This window comes from Delphinapterus leucas, chromosome 5 (assembly GCF_059928025.1).
Source record: "Delphinapterus leucas isolate spDelLeu-1000000601 "Yukka" chromosome 5, BTC_Dleu_Yukka2, whole genome shotgun sequence".
Taxonomy (NCBI): Eukaryota; Metazoa; Chordata; class Mammalia; order Artiodactyla; family Monodontidae; genus Delphinapterus; species Delphinapterus leucas.
The window spans coordinates 70,722,488-70,744,025 of NC_143133.1; the positions used below are offsets into that span (position 1 = coordinate 70,722,488).

General features: G+C 38.6%; 1 protein-coding gene and 1 non-coding gene across 2 annotated transcripts in view; both read right to left on the reverse strand.

The window, feature by feature from the left end:
- CORIN (corin, serine peptidase) overlaps positions 1 to 21,538 on the reverse strand; it is a 265,617-nt gene that overhangs the window by 161,560 nt on the left and 82,519 nt on the right. Inside the window, 1 exon segment of the mRNA XM_089911890.1 lies at positions 4,663 to 4,844. Coding sequence (XP_089768016.1) covers positions 4,663 to 4,844 — 182 coding nt within the window.
- Positions 20,500 to 20,605, reverse strand: LOC115801974 (U6 spliceosomal RNA). Its single transcript, XR_004022351.1, has one exon. It is a non-coding gene; the product is annotated as a U6 spliceosomal RNA (small nuclear RNA).

Sequence of the window (21,538 nt, forward strand, 5' to 3'; positions counted from 1 at the left end):
CAAAAACAAGACCCTTATATATGCTGTCTACAAGAGACCCACTTCAGACCTAGAGACACATACAGACTGAAAGTAAGGGGATGGAAAAAGATATTCCATGCAAATGGAAACCAAAAGAAAGCTGGAGTAGCAATTCTCATATCAGACAAAATAGACTTTAAAATAAGGACTATTACAAGAGACAAAGAAGGACACTACATAATGATCAAGGGATCGATCCAAGAAGAAGATATAACAATTGTAAATATTTATGCACCCAACATAGAAGCACCTCAATACATAAGGCAAATACTAACAGCCATAAAAGGGGAGATCGACAGTAACACATTCATAGTAGGGGACTTTAACACCCCACTTTCACCCATGGACAGATCATCCAAAATGAAAATAAATAAGAAAACACAAGCTTTAAATGATACATTAAACAAGATGGACTTAATTGATATTTATAGGACACTCCATCCAAAAACAACAGAATACACATTTTTCTCAAGTGCTCATGGAACATTCTCCAGGATAGATCATATCTTGGGTCACAAATCAAGCCTTGGTAAATTTAAGAAAATTGAAATTGTATCAAGTATTTTTTCTGACCACAACGCCATGAGACTAGGTATCAATTACAGGAAAAGATCTGTAAAAAATACAAACACATGGAGGCTAAACAATACACTACTTAATAATGAAGTGATCACTGAAGAAATCAAAGAGGAAATAAAAAAATACCTAGAAACAAATGACAATGGAGACACAACGACCCAAAACCTATGGGATGCAGCAAAAGCAGTTCTAAGGGGGAAGTTTATAGCAATACAAGCCCACCTTAAGAAGCAGGAAACATCTCGAATAAACAACCTAACCTTGCACCTCAAGCAATTAGAGAAAGAAGAACAAAAAAACCCCAAAGCTAGCAGAAGGAAAGAAATCATAAAAATCAGATCAGAAATAAATGAAAAAGAAATGAAGGAAACGATAGCAAAGATCAATAAAACTAAAAGCTGGTTCTTTGAGAAGATAAACAAAATAGATAAACCACTAGCCAGACTCATCAAGAAAAAAAGGGAGAAGACTCAAATCAATAGAATTAGAAATGAAAAAGGAGAAGTAACAACTGACACTGCAGAAATAAAAAAAATCATGAGAGATTACTACAAGCAACTCTATGCCAATAAAATGGACAATCTGGAAGAAATGGACAAATTCTTAGAAATGCACAACCTGCCAAGACTGAATCAGGAAGAAATAGAAAATATGAACAGACCAATCACAAGCACTGAAATTGAAACTGTGATTAAAAATCTTCCAACAAACAAAAGCCCAGGACCAGATGGCTTCACAGGTGAATTCTATCAAACGTTTAGAGAAGAGCTAACACCTATCCTTCTCAAACTCTTCCAAAATATAGCAGAGGGAGGAACACTCCCAAATTCCTTCTACGAGGCCACCATCACCTTGATACCAAAACCAGACAAGGATGCCACAAAGAAAGAAAACTACAGGCCAATATCACTGATGAACATAGATGCAAAAATCCTCAACAAAATACTAGCAAACAGAATCCAACAGCACATTAAAAGGATCATACACCATGATCAAGTGGGGTTTATTCCAGGAATGCAAGGATTCTTCAATATACGTAAATCAATCAACGTGATACACCATATTAACAAATTGAAGGAGAAAAACCATATGATCATCTCAATAGATGCAGAGAAAGCTTTCGACAAAATTCAACACCCATTTATGATAAAAACCCTGCAGAAAGTAGGCATAGAGGGAACTTACCTCAACATAATAAAGGCCATATATGACAAGCCCACAGCAAACATCATCCTCAATGGTGAAAAACTGAAAGCATTTCCACTAAGATCAGGAACAAGACAAGGTTGCCCACTCTCACCACTCTTATTCAACATAGTTTTGGAAGTTTTAGCCACAGCAATCAGAGAAGAAAAGGAAATAAAAGGAATCCAAATCGGAAAAGAAGTAAAGCTGTCACTCTTTGCAGATGACATGATACTATACATAGAGAATCCTAAAGATGCTACCAGAAAACTACTAGAGCTAATCAATGAATTTGGTAAAGTAGCAGGATACAAAGTTAATGCACAGAAATCTCTGGCATTCCTATATACTAATGATGAAAAATCTGAAAGTGAAATCAAGAAAACACTCCCATTTACCATTGCAACAAAAAGAATAAAATATCTAGGAATAAACCTACCTAAGGAGACGAAAGACATGTATGCAGAAAATTATAAGACACTGATGAAAGAAATTAAAGATGATACAAATAGATGGAGAGATATACCATGTTCTTGGATGGGAAGAATCAACATTGTGAAAATGACTCTACTACCCAAAGCAATCTACAGATTCAATGCAATCCCTATCAAACTACCACTGGCATTTTTCACAGAACTAGAACAAAAAATTTCGCAATTTGTATGGAAACACAAAAGACCCCGAATAGCCAAAGCAATCTTGAGAACGAAAAAAGGAGCTGGAGGAATCAGGCTCCCTGACTTCAGACTATACTACAAAGCTACAGTAATCAAGACAGTATGGTACTGGCACAAAAACAGAAAGATAGATCAATGGAACAGGATAGAAAGCCCAGAGATAAACCCACGCACATATGGACACCTTATCTTTGATAAAGGTGGCAGGAATGTACAGTGGAGAAAGGACAGCCTCTTCAATAAATGGTGCTGGGAAAACTGGACAGGTACATGTAAAAGTATGAGATTAGATCACTCCCTAACACCATACACAAAAATAAGCTCAAAATGGATTAAAGACCTAAATGTAAGGCCAGAAACTATCAAACTCTTAGAGGAAAACATAGGCAGAACACTCTATGACATAAATCACAGCAAGATCCTTTCTGACCCACCTCCTAGAGTAATGGAAATAAAAACAAAAATAAACAAATGGGACCTAATGAAACTTCAAAGCTTTTGCACAGCAAAGGAAACCATAATCAAGACCAAAAGACAACCCTCAGAATGGGAGAAAATATTTGCAAATGAAGCAAATGACAAAGGATTAATCTCCAAAATTTACAAGCAGCTCATGCAGCTCAATAACAAAAAAACAAACAACCCAATCCAAAAATGGGCAGAAGACCTAAATAGACATTTCTCCAAAGAAGATATACAGACTGCCAACAAACACATGAAAGAATGCTCAACATCATTAATCATTAGAGAAATGCAAATCAAAACTACAATGAGATATCATCTCACACCAGTCAGAATGGCCATCATCAAAAAATCTAGAAACAATAAATGCTGGAGAGGGTGTGGAGAAAAGGGAACACTCTTGCACTGCTGGTGGGAATGTGAATTGGTTCAGCCACTATGGAGAACAGTATGGAGGTTCCTTAAAAAACTACAAATAGAACTACAATATGACCCAGCAATCCCACTACTGGGCATATACCCTGAGAAAACCAAAATTCAAAAAGAGTCATGTACCAAAATGTTCATTGCAGCTCTATTTACAATAGCCCGGAGATGGAAACAACCTAAGCGCCCATCATCGGATGAATGGATAAAGAAGATGTGGCACATATATACAATGGAATATTACTCAGCCTTAAAAAGAAATGAAACTGAGCTATTTGTAATGAGATGGATAGACCTAGAGTCTGTCATACAGAGTGAAGTAAGTCAGAAAGAAAAAGACAAATACCGTATGCTAACACATATATTTGGAATTTAAGGGGAAAAAAAATGTCATGAAGAACCTAGGGGTAAGACAGGAATAAAGACGCAGACCTACTGGAGAACGGACTTGAGGATATGGGGAGGGGGAAGGGTGAGCTTTGACAGGGCGAGAGAGAGTCATGGACATATACACACTAACAAACGTAGTAAGGTAGATAGCTAGGGGGAAGCAGCCGCAAGGCACAGGGATATTAGCTCGGTGCTTTGTGACAGCCTGGAGGGGTGGGATAGGGAGAGTGGGAGGGAGGGAGACGCAAGAGGGAAGACATATGGGAACATATGTATATGTATAACTGATTCACTTTGTTATAAAGCAGAAACTAACACACCATTGTAAAGCAATTATACCCCAATAAAGATGTTTAAAAAAAATAAAAAATAAATAAAAAAATAAAAAACTTTTTTGCTGAACAAATACATAACCATGTTCCATCAAAGACATGTATAAGAATAGTCACAGCATCACCATTCACAGTAGCTGGAAACAACTCAAATGTCTATCAACAGTAGAACAGAAAAATATACTGTGATGGAAAATATATTAGAATACCATAAAAATGAGAATGAATGAACCACAAGAAGATGAAAATACAGTGAACCTCTCAAATATAATGTTGAGCAAATGAAGTTCAACACAAAAGGCATGCATACTGTACGATTCCGTCGATATCAAGTTCAGAAGTTGGCAGAATTACCTAAGCTGATAGAAGTCTGCATAGAGGTCTCTTTTGGGAGGATCAGGTCACTGGGAGGGGGCTTGTGTTTCTGGGATGCTGTTAATATTCTATTTCTTGATCTGGGTCCTGGTTACATGGGTCTGGTCACTTTGTTAAAATTTGTTGTGCTGTACACATTATTTGTATACTTCCTTTCATGGACGGTATACTTCAATAAAAAACTTTTAAAAATGCAACAAAATGCAGACACCTACATTGCTTTTCTTTCTCCTGCTGTGGTGAGAAGCAAATCCTGCTGACATTGCTGTTTTCACTTTGGTTTCTAAACTGGGAGCATTTGAGGAATTCGGGCCAGGAGGCATTCACCATCCCCAGGACTGATTCACAGCCCTCTTTTGCAGACTCACAGAAGGACCTACAGGGCAGGAGTCCATGACTAGAAGAAAAGAGAAAGGTGAAAATTAATGTTTTTACAGACTATTTCTCAAAATAATAATTAAGCTAAAGAAAAGGTGGCCACCAGTGCTGCAATATTATCTTAATTTATATTTACTACCGTCAACAACTTGAACTTCTACCTTCAACACTAGAACAAGGATTTCAGCCACCCTACTGTCATGATTCTAGAGGGAATAAGCTAGTTCCATAACACATCATCTAACTGTCTCTTGTGGAAGCATTTATCCCAAATGACTTTTTTTTTGAGATTTCTTATGCTAAAGTAAACCTGTCAACCAAGACAGAGCTCTACTTACTATCAAAAGGAGTAAATTAACATGGAAATGAATGCCCCCAAAATGGAAAGGCAGAAGTAGGTCACAAAATAGGTTAATCTCATTTCTTTATCATCCCTTTGAGAAATTCAAAGTACCTCTGAGAGGCAGCCAGAGAGAAAGCTGTTCCTTAGCCTCCACTGCCTCTCTGGAAAAGAAAATATTATACAAACAAATGGCAACTCTGAAAACTTGTACAGTTATTTATCTTTTCATTTCTATGTTATCTTCTGCAAAACAGAAAAACACAAACAGCTGCCCATTAACAGTAAAGTAATGATACCCTGGAGTTTGTCTTTATTCATCTGACATTCAATCAAACACTCCTGGATCTGCGGCTCTGTGTCTGGGGACAGGGATGCTGCAATGTCAAGGCCACGGACTTGTTCTCTTTCAGACCCAGATGGCTTTTTCTACTTTGCAGCTATAGACTGCATCTCTCACCCTGGCTGGTCATCTAGCAAAGGCATCTCAAATGATTTTAAGAAAACTGGGAAAGAAAATATACATGTCAGTCAAAGCAAAGCACACACTTCACAAATGTAGGGTCAATAAGCTATTGCAGAATCATACAGTATCAGATCTGTAAGAAACCTTAAACAACACCTCATTCAAATCCTCCATTTAAGATAAGTTCAGGGAGATTCTGAGACACACATAGCTTCCTAATGGAAGAAGCGGGAAGAGAATCCAGATGTTTTAACTTTCAATCCATGCTTTATCTACTGTTGCATATCATCTATTCTCATATAAGGATCTAATAATTAGGCTTTAAGAACTTTAAAGCGTAATTATAATTCCCCATTCAAATTTCTATAGATCACAGAAACATAATGGGATGCGCCAGTCACTGAGTTAAAATAGAAGTGATTGAGTCTGTGAAAGAATCTTGAGAGTGAGATCTTGTTATATGAAAATGTGAGAAAGGGGTACTCAACAGTTACATTCAGATAGAAACACTTTTGACCTTCTCAGAAACTCGCCTTAAAACTGGGTATCTTTTAGAATCCTGATATTCACATGACCACATTAATATGTAGCTAAATTTGTTAGTGAAGATGTAGAAAGATGTTTTGCATTTGAAAGAATTCGCTTTAGAACATAAAATATGAATTAGTCCAGGCAAGTGTTTCAGTGTAAAGAGGACACCTGACTGCCATTCAGGAAATATATTAGATATTCATAGGATGCAAAGTATCGCTTAAATAACATTGTTTTAAAAGATTTCCTTTCCTAGATCTTATTCCAAAGACATTAGAGACTATATTTTCTCAAATGAAACTGGGGAACATGGTTGAGGAATGTGGAGAACACAGAATTCCTATGCAAATACTTATACTTCGCTAGGCTCTAAGTGCTACTACACATGCATCAACTCATTTCTTTCTCACTACAGCACTATAGTACTGTACTGTACCATAGATACCATTACTATCATCCCTAATACACGCAAAAGGCAACTGAAGCACAGGAAATATAAGAGACTTGTCCAAGATCACTGAGGTAGTGAGTATCACAGCCAGCATTTGAACCCAGGCAGACTGATTCAAGGACTATTAACTACTCTTTTACATGTGAGTCCTTACTTTAGGAATGTATGCTCCAAAAGCATAGTTCAACGTTAGTTCAAAACTTGATATGTACTTTCCCGTGGGCCAACCACAGACACAGTGGTTGGGTTCTCCCTTCACTCTACAAACTCCTAGTTAACCTTCAATGAGTCAGTATTTGCCTAAGGGGCTAAGGAACACTAGGAAAGGGTGAAGGCATTTCTCTTTCTTTTCCAGGTGTGAGACAGCCCACAACAAAGCTACAAAGTAAGCTAGGCTTGGCTTCAGAATTCTTCCTTGCCACCTAGTCCCTGACCTGTGTACTGACACCATCCTGTCCAACGCCACTCCAGCACCCCACCTGGTCAGCCACCTCCACAAGAGCATTACTTGCTCCTCAACCTTTTCTTCCCTCCCTACAATCAAAATTACGTTCCCCAAGTGAGCTGATCACAATGAGACTTTCAAAGAAAAGAGAGGAAGATAACACAGAGTAGTACAAAATAACAGATGGACACTTAACCCTCCCAGAGGTTTTTGGCATCATTAGAAGATAGCTTGCTGGATCTGTAAATCAAAATTCATTCCTTAACACAATGCTTCTCAGAGGAGTGGTGATAATCCCACCAGCTTTGCTAAATTTCAAAAGGTAACATTTTTTTTCTCGAGACTTGTTCTGGGAATATAGAGAGACATTAAAATACCATTAGGCTTTCCATTCTAAAAATAGGGCCTAAGAAAAATGTCTAGAGTGTTTCCAAATAGCTCTCTTAAAGAGGTGTAACCAACCAAGACCCAGAGGCTTTAAACTGCTGGACGAGGACATGTGAAATAGTGATAGAGTATTAATAACCAGCAGCCCTTTCAAGCACTGAGCAGAATGAAGAGCCATTTGTTCTTGCTTTGCATGAAATTCAAGTGCCTACGAGGGATTGAAGCATTTTGCTTTTCATCACATGGAACGGTGCCGTGAGACAGACCACACTATTTTGAAATATAAGTGCTGATATCCAAGCAACAAGCAGATTGACATCTTGAAAACAGTGCTCAGCACAGTGGAGGGGCCAGACTGGGCTACCAGGCTACTACTTTAGGAAAGATGGTTACTTTAAGTGATGTGTGAAGTGCATTTGGGGTTGTGCAAAAGTCCCTACAACATTTCAACTCAAGCTTAAGCCGAAAATTCTTTCCTCACCTCTGTAATTATGTGTTGAAACAAATACATAGGAACAAATATAAAGAATTCTATTATACAGTAATAGTGAGGTTTCTAGGGGATTTTCACTAGGAAGGCTACTCAAATTATTTACCTACAAAAAAATTGTAAATTTTACCTATATAATTTTTTTTTGTAGACAAAGATGTTTATTTAAAAAATTTTTTTTCACATCTTTATTGGAGTATAATTGCTTTACAATGGTGTGTTAGTTTCTGCTGTATAACAAAATGAATCAGTTATAGGTATACATACATCCCCATATCTCCTCTCTCTTGCATCTCCCTTCCACCCTCCCTATCCCACCCCTCTAGGTGGTCACAGAGCACCAAGCTGATCTCTGCGTGCTATGTGGCTGCTTCCCACTAGCTATCTATTTTACATTTTTACGTATACAATTTTAAGCAAATTTATCTACTAAAATTTCTATATTTATTTACAAAAAATTAGATTTTTTTCTTTATTGTACCCTTGACCAACATCTCCCCATTCCCCTCCCCCACAAATTTATAGATTTTTATCAGCAAAACGGTTCTGGTAAAGACATAAAGTTAAAATTATTGAATAAGCTACAGCCACACGGTAGTCTTATATAATAGCTAACGGATTTTTATGTTTTATATATCACTTTTTTCTAACTTTTTATTTTTTATTGAAGTACAGTTGATGTATAATTTTATGTAAGTTACAGGTGTACAATATAGTGATTCACAATTTTAAAGGTTATACTCCATTTATAGTTATTATAAAATATTTGCTATATTTCCCATGTTGTACAATATATCCCTGTAGCTAATTTTATCTAACTTTTTACTTTAGACTACTTTTAGAGACTTACAGAAAAGTTATAAAAACAATACAGAAAGTTTCCATATAGCCTTTATCCAGGCTCCCCCAAAGCAAACATCTTATATAACTACAGTGTAATTATCAGAACCAGGAAATTAACACTGGTACTAAAGTAAGGACCCTACTCAAACATCACCAAGATCTCCATTTAGGATGCCACACTGCATTTAGTTGTCACTTTTTATTTCTGACAAACTAACCTTTAAGTATATCAGAGAAGCTCAGGATTTAAAACTCTTCTTCCATGGGGCAGGGTGGGGGGAAGAATTTTTGTGACAGGCAGGCTTTAAGATGGCCCCCAATGACCCCACCTCCTGCTATTCATGCCCTGTGTAACCTCCTCCCCTTGAGTGTGAGTTGGCCTAGTGACTTGCTTACAACCAACAGAAGGTAATGGGATGTCACTTCCATCATTAGGGTACATAAGACTGTGACTCCTCCCTCACTAGCAGATGCTGTCCCTTACCAGTTCTCACGAAGCAGGTTGCCATGTTGGATAGGTCTACATGGCAAGGACTTGAGCCTGGCCTCTGGCCAACAGCCAGCTAGGAACTGAGGCCCTCCACCCTTAAGGAACTGAAATTCTTCCAACAATCACATGAGCCTGGAAGCGGATCCTTTCCTAGGCAAGCCTTCAGATAAGACCCGAGACCTGGCCAACACCATGAATGCACCCATATGACAGATCCTGAAGCAGAGGACCCAGATAAGACACTGCCAGGTTCCAGATCCACAGAAACGGAGATAATAGTTGGGTGCTGTTTTAAGCTGCCACATCTGTGGAAATTTGTTACGTAGCAATAGGTAACTAATACACTTTTCTTTGATATATCACTTGGTAAGAGGCATGTTACTGAGTTAGATGTATTATTTATTGATGAGACTTACATAATCTTTTGTTTTAAAGAAAGTCGTAAATTTGTCTTTGTCAGGCCAAGCTGTTCACTGAACAGTGCTCACAAAGTCATAGTCAATGGGAACACCCAGAGCTGCAGACCTCAGTCGTGAAGAGAATGTTAACAATGGAAGGGTCTTGCAAGATAATGTACTACTGTTTCCTCCTTTTACATGCAAGGAAGCTGAAACTTAAAAAGACCTCATAGCCAGATGCTATGACGCCAGCCCAGTGCTCCAGAATTGTCTCACCTAGCTGACCTCTTCTCACAAACAGGAGTCACAGATAACACAGGAGCATAAATCCACAAATCATACAGGAGCACGAATTCATCACCACTGCTGGAAAACACAAAAAAACAACAGATGACTTGTTTTCTCTGTGATGGGCCAACAGCATCAGCTTCCTATGTCTGCACTCTCTGGTGGTCTCAAGAGACCTCACAAGAGGTATGGCTTAGTTGGGGTACGAGAGGAGTAGGGAAGAGATTACCTTGGTTCCCAGCTTCATTAGACATGGGGATAGAAAGCTGTGCTAGTGAACACTTACATGTGTCATTGTCTCACACCAGAAGAGAAATCATGGGAGAAGTCCAGTTATTTTTTGGTCACACTGGTCTGAAACTCTTTAAAACTAGAGTTTTTCGTCATCTTCATTTGTAATAGCCATGGTTCCAGCAGGAAAGAAATGACTCACTGAAGTAGGATTACTGCAGAGTATTTAATGAAAAGGTCACTTATGAAGGTACTGGCAAGGTTTAGAAAAACCAACCAGGGGTAGTGCAGCATGCGGGGACAGGTTGCCGTTAGCATCCCAGATTCAAGGGACAAGAGAAGGAGCAGTTCTTGGGGCTCAGAAAGAGCTGTATGCAGAAGGCTGCCTGATAGGAGCCAGGGCCTCCCACAGTGGGATTCAGGCAACTCCAAACTGTGTAACCTGGTAAAAGAAGAAACTAGGGGATCATGACCCAACTTGCCTCTCTTCCCACACTCTGATGTCCTGTTGGTGGCTCCCATTGGCTGACCCCAAAGGAAGCTAGAAAGTAACCACTGCTGAAACCAACCTGTGGGGAAGAGTGGGCTGGAGGAGGGTGGGAAGTGGATAAGGAGAAGTAAGGAAGAAAGAGCCAGCACATGACTGCATGCCTCACACCAACAAGAGCTCAACAAATACTTGTCAGGGGACGAAATGCAGTGCTGTGGGAGGAGACTGTTCAACTATTATTAGCTTGACATCTGGTATGAGTGTTTACACTGCAGAAATCAGCAAATGCTACAAATCATAGTTTTGTTTTGTTTTTCAGGGAGCCAGTTTACCAGCATACCACTGGATGAAAGTATAAATCATGTCATCTCCTCTAGAAGGAAAGCTGTTTTTACCTCCACTGGAAGGAAAATTACGGTCATGCACTTCTTGGACCAGATGAAGACATTATGTCAATATTAACCCCCTACCTCCCACTACCACCAGCCCTCCTTCTTGGTAGTAATACCATCTACCCAAGTCTGCAAGCCTAAAAACCTTTGTTTCACCCTCACCCTCACCATTCATATGCAATTAATTACTAAGTACTGTTAATTTTACTTCCCCAAAGTCCCTCAAATCCATTTCTTCTCTCCCCATTTTATGTTCTCATAAAATTAAACTAGTTGTAGTTCCTCTAATATACGACAGATTTAGGCTGTCTGCTTTCTCCACCTTGCCCACATGGCAAATTTCTATATATCCTCCAAAATCAAATTCAGCTGTTACTTCTTCGCTGGGAACAGCCTTCTTAATGTTGCCAAATGGAAAGAGTCCCTCCTTCTCTGCATTTCCCCCCATACCTTTTAAACTGATCACATTGGACAGCAGTGTAATTGTTTTCATGTCTTGTCCCCTATTATGCTGAGTCCCTTGAAGGCAGAACTGTGTTTTAGTCACCAAAGCATCCCTAGCATCAGACAATGCACCTGGTACATCGTAGGTGCCAATAAATGTTTGCTAAAGGAATACAGTGATAACTTTCCTAACACCTTTGCCGCATAAACTGATGTCAGAAGCTGAAAGGGAGCTCCCAAGCTGTACACATGCCTAGCAAGACCCTCCACGCCACCATATGTCTACCCCCCAACACTCACATCCTTGCCAACAGTATCTGCCTGCAGGACTGATTCCATCATGCCCCCTTTCTCACTTCCTGCAGATATCACAAGACACTCGGTATGTCCGGGTCTCTCTCACTTCCTGGATTCCCATATGTTCGTGGATCAAATGTAATCTTCTCAGTGAGGTTTTCCTGAACAACATTTTGCTTAAAGCTGCATCCCTTGCCACCATACCCATACTCTCCCAAAGCTCTTCAATTCTTTTTGGAATTTTTCCATTGCACTTATCACTATCTGATATACTATTATTACTATTAAAAAATTTTTAATCTGTTTCCTTATTGCCTATCTCCCTCCAATATAATATATGGTTCATGAAGTATTCTTGTCTATTTTGTTTGCTGTCCTATCCTTAGTGTATACAGTAGGCATGCCATAAATATATGTTTGGGAAATAAAAGAATCCCATGCAGAGGATAATTCGGTGGCCTGCTTGGAACGAAGCTGTCAGAAGCAAAGTTGGGAGCAGAACTGTCACTATCTAACTCCCAACTTAATGGTTTGTACAAGAGCTCGCTCCATCCCTGTTCACATGATCTCCTCCCTATCAGGTCAGCAAATTCTACACTGTTGAATCTTGAAATAATTCCCATATAAAGGCAAAATCTCGGCAAAACCGCTATGGATGAAAACCCTACAGATTAAGTGTCTCGCTTATATGCCAACAGTAAGATGTCAGCCTTAAAATAGAGAAACTTGAGGAAATAACAACAAATAAACACAGCTTGAATTAAGATGACTGTGAATAATGTAAAACCACACAACCGCCCCTGAAAGAGAATATAAAATTCCAGACCCTTCTATCCAACATGATCCTGATTCTCATTAATACTTGGCATACTTACCAGGGCTCATGGAATAGAGGATTAAAAATCACAGGAAATTTTTCAATTGTTCAATTATTTTTTGCAGCTGTTTTGATTTTTTGCACATCATGAAATGATGCCTTAAATATGGATCTTTGAATGCACTGAATTACTAGCATTAAATATAAATTCTAGTCACATCCACCTAATACCCATGAATTATTGAGGAGAAAAGTAAACAAACTCCACTGAGCATGATGAAATATGTGTGCTTGAGACACTGTCAGTGATTTGACAAGGCGTTTTCAGGAAATTTGAGCTCCTGTGGCCTGACTCTCCAGCTTTACGTCTTTGTAAAATAAAAGGAATGTGAGTTATCTGACTGTGTATTACCCACACTTGGAGCCATTCTGGCACATAAATGAAATCTTACTTATCATTTTATGTCTGTATAATGCCAAAAAGCAGACTAGATCACCCATGTTAAAAAAAATTTAAAAAATTAAAAATTAAAAAAAATTAAAAATCACCCATGTTGCCTGAGACTGAAAAGGGAACTGTGATACAACTGACCACTTAAACAGCCAGGTAGTCAGCACAGGTGTAGCCCAAAAGACTGCTGATTACAGGTTAGCAGATAAAATCAGGGAAGTAAGTGGCAGATGACTGTCCGAATATATAGTTGGTATAAGCAACAAAGCCCATTTTTGCTTTGACTACTGATCTATATAAATTCTTAAAAAATACAGACATGAAAAAATATTAATTCTGTAATGTTTCCATTATTCTCAAATGTGACACAATTAGAGTTCTTGGGACACAGACAAAATCTTTAACACATAAATTAGCAGGATGTAATAATTCTTCATTTAGAAAAAAATAATAAAATAACCTTATGCTGACTTTATATAATTGACAAATTCTTCAAAAAATTGTTTTAAATCAAGTCATATTTTTCAGTTGGCTTTGAAGATTCTTTCAGGGTTGCATTTCCATAGGAGAGTGGCACATGCTATCTTATAAAATAATGTCTTTAAAAGTACAGTAAGCTTTCTGAAAACTACAGGCCAATATCAATGATGAACACAGATGCAAAAATCCTCAACAAAAGATTAGCAAACAGAATCCAACAGCACATTAAAAGGATCATACACCATGATCAAGTGGGGTTTATCCCAGAAATGCAAGGATTCTTCAGTATACACAGATCAATGTGATACAACGTATTAACAAATTAAAGGAGAAAAACTATATGATCACCTCAATAGACGCAGAAAAAGTTTTCTACAAAATTCAACACCCATTTATGATAAAACCCCTCCAGAAAGTAGGCATAGAGGGAACCTACCTCAACATAATAAAGGCCATATATGACAAACCCACAGCCAACGTCATTCTCAATGGTGGAAAACTGAAACCATTTCCACTAAGATAAGGAACAAGACAAGGTTGCCCACTCTCACCACTATTATTCAACATAGTTTTGGAAGTTCTAGCCACATCAATCAGAGAAGAGAAAGAAATAAAAGGAATCCAAATCGGAAAACAAGTAGTAAAGCTGTCACTGTTTGCAGATGACATGATACTATACACAGAGAATCCTAAAGATGCTACCAGAAAACTACAAGAGCTAATCAATGAATTAGGTAAAGTAGCAGGATACAAAATTAATGCACAGAAATCTCTGGCATTCCTATACACTAATGAAGAAAAATCTGAAAGAGAAATTAAGGAAACACTCCCATTTAGCATTGCAACAAAAAGAATAAAATACCTAGGAATAAACCTACCTAGGGAGACAGAAGACCTGTATGCAGAAAACTGTAAGACACTGATGAAAGAAATTAAAGATGATACAAACAGATGGAGAGATATACCATGTTTTCGGATTAAAAGAATCAACATTGTGAAAATGACTACTACCCAAAGCAATCTACAGATTCAATGCAATCCCTATCAAACTACCAATGGCATTTTTCACAGAACTAGAACAAAAAAATTGCACAATTTGTATGGAAACACAAAAGACCCCAAATAGCCAAAGCAATCCTTTTTTTTTTTAACATCTTTATTGGAGTATAATTGCTTTACAATGGTGTGTTAGTTTCTGCTTTATAACAAAGTGAATCAGTTATACATATACATATGCTCCCATATCTCTTCCCTCTTGCATCTCCCTCCCTCCGACCCTCCCTATCCCACCCCTCTAGGTGGTCACAAAGCACCGAGCTGATCTCCCTGTGCTATGCGGCTGCTTCCCACTAGCTATCTATTTTACGTTTGGTAGTGTATATATGTCCATGCCACTCTCTCACTTTCTCCCAGCTTACCCTTCCCCCTCCCCATATCCTCAAGTCCATTCTCTAGTAGGTCTGTGTCTTTATTCCCGTCTTGCCCCAAGTTCTTCATGACCTTTTTTTTTTTTTTTTTTGCTTAGATTCCATATATATGTGTTAGCGTACAGTATTTTTTTTACTTTTTCTGACTTACTTCACTCTGTATGACAGACTCTAAGTCCATCCACCTCACTACAAATAATTCAATTTCATTTCTTTTATGGCTGAGTAATATTCCATTGTATATATGTGCCACATCTTCTTTATCCATTCATCTGATGCTGGACACTTAAGTTGTCTCCATCTCCTGGCTATTGTAAATAGAGCTGCAATGAACATTTTGGTACATGACTCTTTTTGAATTTTGGTTTTCTCAGGGTATATGCCCAGTAGTGGGATTGCTGGGTCATATGGTAGTTCTATTTGTAGTTTTTTAAGGAACCTCCATACTGTTCTCCATAGTGGCTGTATCAATTTACATTCCCACCAACAGTGCAAGAGTGTTCCCTTTTCTCCACACCCTCTCCAGCATTTATTGTTTCTAGATTTTTTTGATAACAGCAAGGTCCTTTTTGACCCACCTCCTAGAGAAATGGAAATTAAAAAAAAATAAACAAATGGGACCTAATGAAACTTAAAAGGTTTTGCACAGCAAAGAAAACCATAAACAAGACCAAAAGACAACCCTCAGAATGGGAGAAAATATTTGCAAATGAAGCAATTGAGAAAGGATTAATCTCCAAAATTTACAAGCAGCTCATGCAGCTCAATATCAAAAAAAACAAACAACGCAATCCAAAAATGGGCAGAAACCTAAATGGACATTTCTCCAAAGAAGATATACAGATTGACAACAAACACATGAAATGATGCTCAACATCACTAATCATCAGAGAAATGCAAATCAAAACCACAATGAGGTATCACCTCACACCGGTCAGAGTAGCCATCATCAAAACATCTACAAACAATAAATGCTGGAGAGGGTGTGGAGAAAAGGGAACCCTCTTGCACTGTTGGTGGGAATGTAAATTGATATAGCCACTATGGAGAACAGTATGGAGGTTCCTTAAAAAACTACAAATAGAACTACCATATGACCCAGCAATCCCACTACCGGGCATATACCCTGAGAAAACCAAAATTCAAAAAGAGTCATGTACCAAAATGTTCATTGCAGCTCTATTTACAATAGCCAGGAGATGGAGACAACCTAAGTGTCCATCATCAGATGAATGGATAAAGAAGATGTGCCACATATATACAATGGAATATTACTCAGCCATAAAAAGAAACGAAACTGAGTTATTTGTAGTGAGGTGGATGGACCTAGAGTCTGTCATACAGAGTGAAGTAAATCAGAAAGACAAAAACAAATACCATATGCTAACACATATATATGGAATCTAAAAAAAAAAAGGAAAAAGGTTCTGAAGAACCTAGGGCCAGGACAAGAATAAAGACGCAGACGTAGAGAATGGACTTGAGGACACGGGGAAGGGGAAGCTGGGACATAGTGAGAGAGTCGTATGGACATACATACACTACCAAATGTAAAATAGATAGCTAGTGGGAAGCAGCCACATAGCACAGGGAGATCAGCTCGGTGCTTTGTGACCACCTAGAGGGGTGGGATAGGGAGGGTGGGAGCGAGACGCAAGGAGATACGGGGATATATGTATATGTATAGCTGATTCACTTTGTTATAAAGCAGAAACTAACCCACCATTGTAAAGCAATTATACTCCAATAAAGATGTTAATAAAAAAAAGAATACAGTAAATTTTATAAGCAGAAAAATTTGATACTTTTTACTAAAAGATTATCAGTAAAATTCAACTCAAAAGTGGTATAGTAATATAATGGTGTGCCGTAGTAGAAATATTGAAAATAAACTGGATGGTGGGGAAGAGGTTTTGTAATTCTGGTATAGCAAATATTTTTGAAAAAATCATTCCTGTATCAACTTTTTTTTTTTTTGGCGGTACCCGGGCCTCTCACTGTTGTGGCCTCTCCCTTTGTGGAGCACAGGCTCCGGACGCGCAGGCTCAGCGGCCATGGCTCACGGGCCCAGCCGCTCCGCAGCATGTGGGATCTTCCCAGACCGGGGCATGAGCCCGTGTCCCCTGCATCGGCAGGAGGACTCTCAACCACTGCGCCACCAGGGAAGCCCCCTGTATCAACTTTGATGCCATCTTGATTGTTCACCTAGAGGCCATCTCAGTAACCTGGCCATCTTTAGTAATAAGTTGGAGTTAGAACAGGAAAACCGTGTCATCTGTATATTCGAAATGACAGGCAAATTTTACTCTAACTTTGAATAATGGTAACTAGAGTACGGGGTCATTTTTCTAGGGAACTCTGCTGCTTCTAAAAAGGAAGCCTAGGACCTTGATAAGAAATGAACAAACTGTGCCTCCCAGAAGAAGGAATTTTAAATACCTCTTGTTTCTGTCAACATTCTTTTTCTTCCTCTCGAGTGGCTGAAACTAAAGTATGCCTAGAACCTTTATTTACCTAACAGGATTTTAGCAAAACCGAAAGCTTAAAAGGTGAACACAAGGTGAATAGAAGATAGCAACATAGCAGAATTCCAATCTTGATTTTAGGAGCAAAACACAGAATTCATGCTGAAAAGCAAGCTGATCTTAATACCTAGAGTCAAAAATTCTATTTGAGTCAAAAATTCTATTTTCTACCATGAACCTTTCAACTCTGAGCAAAAGCCAAGGCACACAGGTGTTCCCAGCAGATAAGCTGACATTTCCCCAAGGTGACACACTGTAAATATTTGTTTAACATTTATTTAGGTGAGAACCTGACAGCTGCAACAGAGAAAAAGAGGGCTTTGGCTGGCAGGGTCCCAATTTGCAAGCCCCGCTGGGCAAAACAGAAGTCCTGCAGATAACTGGGCCCATCGTTTCTGAAGGCAGTTAGATGACTCCTTGCTGCTACTGGATCCATGGGAGTGTCAACACAACCCTCCCCAAGGCCCCCAACTAGATTCTCTATTATTCCCAAAGGAAATATAAAAGTGTCCCTGAGAAAAGTTATGGTAGATTTAATTTTCTTCTTTTTTCATAAGTTTTTAGAGCTCCTTTAATCAGGGCCATGGGCCATGAGTGAACCTGCCCCTTAGTCTATGGGAAACTAATTGACCATAAGATGCTGGACTCCTTGTCACAGTTTCTCCACTAAGTTCTCACCAGTCAGTTTAAATATCTCTAGTGATAACAACTCACCATTTCCTGAGACAACATTTCCATACATATACAACTTTAGTATCCATAAAGTTCTCACTTTAGTTAAGTTAGAATCTACTTCTCTATGACTTTCAGTTCCTGGTTCCATCTTTGCCCTGTGGAAGCACAGAGAAAAAGTGTGCTCCCTCTTCCAGTTGTGGCCCAGGAGATTGGAGGGTGGCCACTGTGCACCCTCAGGGCCTCACATCTCCAGGTCCCCCAACTATTCTTCACATGAACAGATTCTGAACCACTATCCTGGTCATTTTTCTTTAAACATGTTTATCCCTGTTTTGTTTCTGCTCTGTACATGAACCTTACATCTAAGAGTTTCAACTAGAGTTGACCTAAAGTCTTTTTAACTGATGCATATGAGTCAGTATTAAAACAAAAGCACTGAACCACCAAGTCAATCCTCAAGAACAATCTAGTGTTTCCTCCTCTATTAGATCCAGGATTTTGACAGAAATGAACAAGAACAAGTTAATGTACTTTAGCTGGTTGTTCTGCCAACTGATGCTCACTCAGAAGGAAGTTAAATAATCTCTGGGAATACCATCCAACTCAATTTAAAGTTGTAATTATTTAACACACATATACAATTTGATTTATGCATGAGTTTTCAGGAACGTATCAATTATACAAAGCAATGCACAACCATTATCAATGGATTTTGAACTCCCACTTACCTAGACATTTAGGGGAGCTCCCTAATGGAAGAGTTTATTTATTGATCCATTTATTCCAACAAATATTTATTGAGCACCTACTATGTGTTGGGCACTGCTCTGAACACTGGGTATACAACAGTGTGCAAAGTCAGTAAGTTCTCTGCCATTGTGGTGCTTATAAAGTAAGACAGACAACATACAGACAAGCAAAAAGGGACACAGCCTTGCTGCAGTGTAAGATAACAGAACTACCGAGGGTGATCAGAGAAGATTTCTCCACAGAGATGTCTTTTGAACAGAGGGCACAGAGCAAGGGGATAGATCCATCCTGGCAAAGGGAGCAGCATGTGAAAAGGAAGCTGGGGAAAGGTGGGCATTTTTGAGAAAGGTCAGTGCAGCTGTGGCAGGGTTGATGTCACCAGAGAAGCAAGGAAGGCTTCAAAAGCCATGGCAAAAAGTTCAGCTTACAATCCCTTGAATGGGTAGAGGCAGGGGAATGACATCATCTAATTTGTGCTTTTATTTTTTTTCCCTTTCAGTTTTATTTAGACATAACTGACATCCAGCACTGTGTAAGTTTAGGACGTACAGCTAATGATGACCACAATAGGTTTAGCAAATATCCATCATCTCATACAGATACAAAATTAAAGAAACAGAAAAAAATATTTTTCCTTGTGATGAGAATTCTTAGGATCTACTCTCTTTAACAACTTTTATGTAATAACGTACGGCAGTGCTAACTGTGTTTTTAAATCATAATGTTGACAGCTAAGTGGAAAATGGAGTAGAAGATGAAAAGAATGAGAAAAATATGCAAATCTTGCATCTCTGAAAGAGGTGATGAAGTTTATATCCTCCCAGAAACTCACACACCATCTTTGACTACCATATCAATAATAGTACTATTTATATTTAATAATAATTTACTTATTGTTTATAACAATACTACTTATGGAGAAGTTACTGTGTGCTAGAGAGTGCAGAGCATATATGAGCACTGTATAAATCATTCTGTTTAATACACACAAACAAACCCACTATGAAGTGGGTATTATCACTTTCATTAAACAGATGAGGAAACTGAAGGTCAGGAAGGCCAACTGAAGTGCCCAAGGTCTTATAATTGGCAACTGGCAGAGCTGTGGTTTGAATCAGGTTTCATCTGCCCCCCAAACTTTCAAGTGTATTCTCTGCATTTACCAGATTAATTTCTCTAGTCTCCAGTGAACATATTTATTTGGGGAAAAGTATAGCGCTTTTGAAGAAGTTCATTTGAAGAACCTCACTCAACCTCTTCCACAATCCTATAGGGATTGAGTACATGACAGAAAACTGTCCGGTAGATCCCAGGTTTGAGATATAATCTTTAATATCTAGTCATTTAGCTAGATAAAGAATTTTTTTCAGATAATTTATCTATTTTCTTGACTAAAAAGTGGATAGCAGAACCTGACATATCTCATCTATTTTTGGACAAGTTCAATTAGGTCCTGCATGAGAAATGCTGACCCAAAATAGATGTATTAGTTAAACTTTGATCAGGACGTGATGATCCAGGTATTTTGCTAAATGCTTTAATATGAGTTATCTTAGTCAAAAATCAAAAAATATGGAACACTTCACAAATCTGCATGTCATCCTTGCATTGGGACCACGCTAATCTTCACTGTATTGTTCCAATTTAGTATACATGCTCCCAAAGCAAGCACTAGATAAGAATCTTTTATTTCATGTCTACAGATGTTAAGAATATCTGCTAAGCACCTAGGGGCAAATCAACACTCCAGAGGAAAAAGCCAATAGAAAACACATCCATTTTTAAATGTTAACGATTTATTTCATGAGCAAAGTTTCTCTGCAAAGTATTAGAGGATGTGAGTAGGGTGATGATGATCAGCAATCTCTCCTGGGTGTCTTCCAGAAGCAAAGCCAAGGCGGGACCTCTCAGGCCAGTTAACCCCGCTTCAGCTTTGATAAATTCATAGACCTATTATTTCAACCCAGAGGGAAAAGGTGATAGCTACATATCAAAAGCATGTGGCTGCAATGTTTGCTTCCTCTTCCAAACACAGAGATTTTAAGTGTATCAAAAAGTCATCCAGGGGCTTCCCTGGTGGCGCAGTGGTTGAGAGTCCGCCTGCCAATACAGGGAACACGGGTTCGTGCCCCGGTCCGGGAAGATCCCACATGCCGCAGAGCGGCTGGGTCCGTGAGCCATGGCTGCTGAGCCTGCGCGTCCGGAGCCTGTGCTCCACAACGGGAGAGGCCACAACAGTGAGGGGCCCACGTACCGCAAAAAAAAAAAAAAAAAAAAAAGTCATCCAGAAACATCTGTTATTCTCCTGGCCTAGGAATTGTTCATCTCTCTCTACCTACATGCTGATATTTTTAAGCTATTCCTTCTAACCCACATATTTTTAGGGCTACCTGAATTGTTTATCAGTCAAATCTCTATATTTTGAGATATATTTCATTGAATCAATATAGTTATGGATTATCCTATATTATAAGATATCCTTTAATTATCCTGTATTATAGTCCATGATACACACACTTATTTTTTAATAAATGAAACACTTAATGAAACTGTTAAAGTTCATTGTTATATAATATAGTTGAGTACAGTTGAGGTCTCAAAGGGA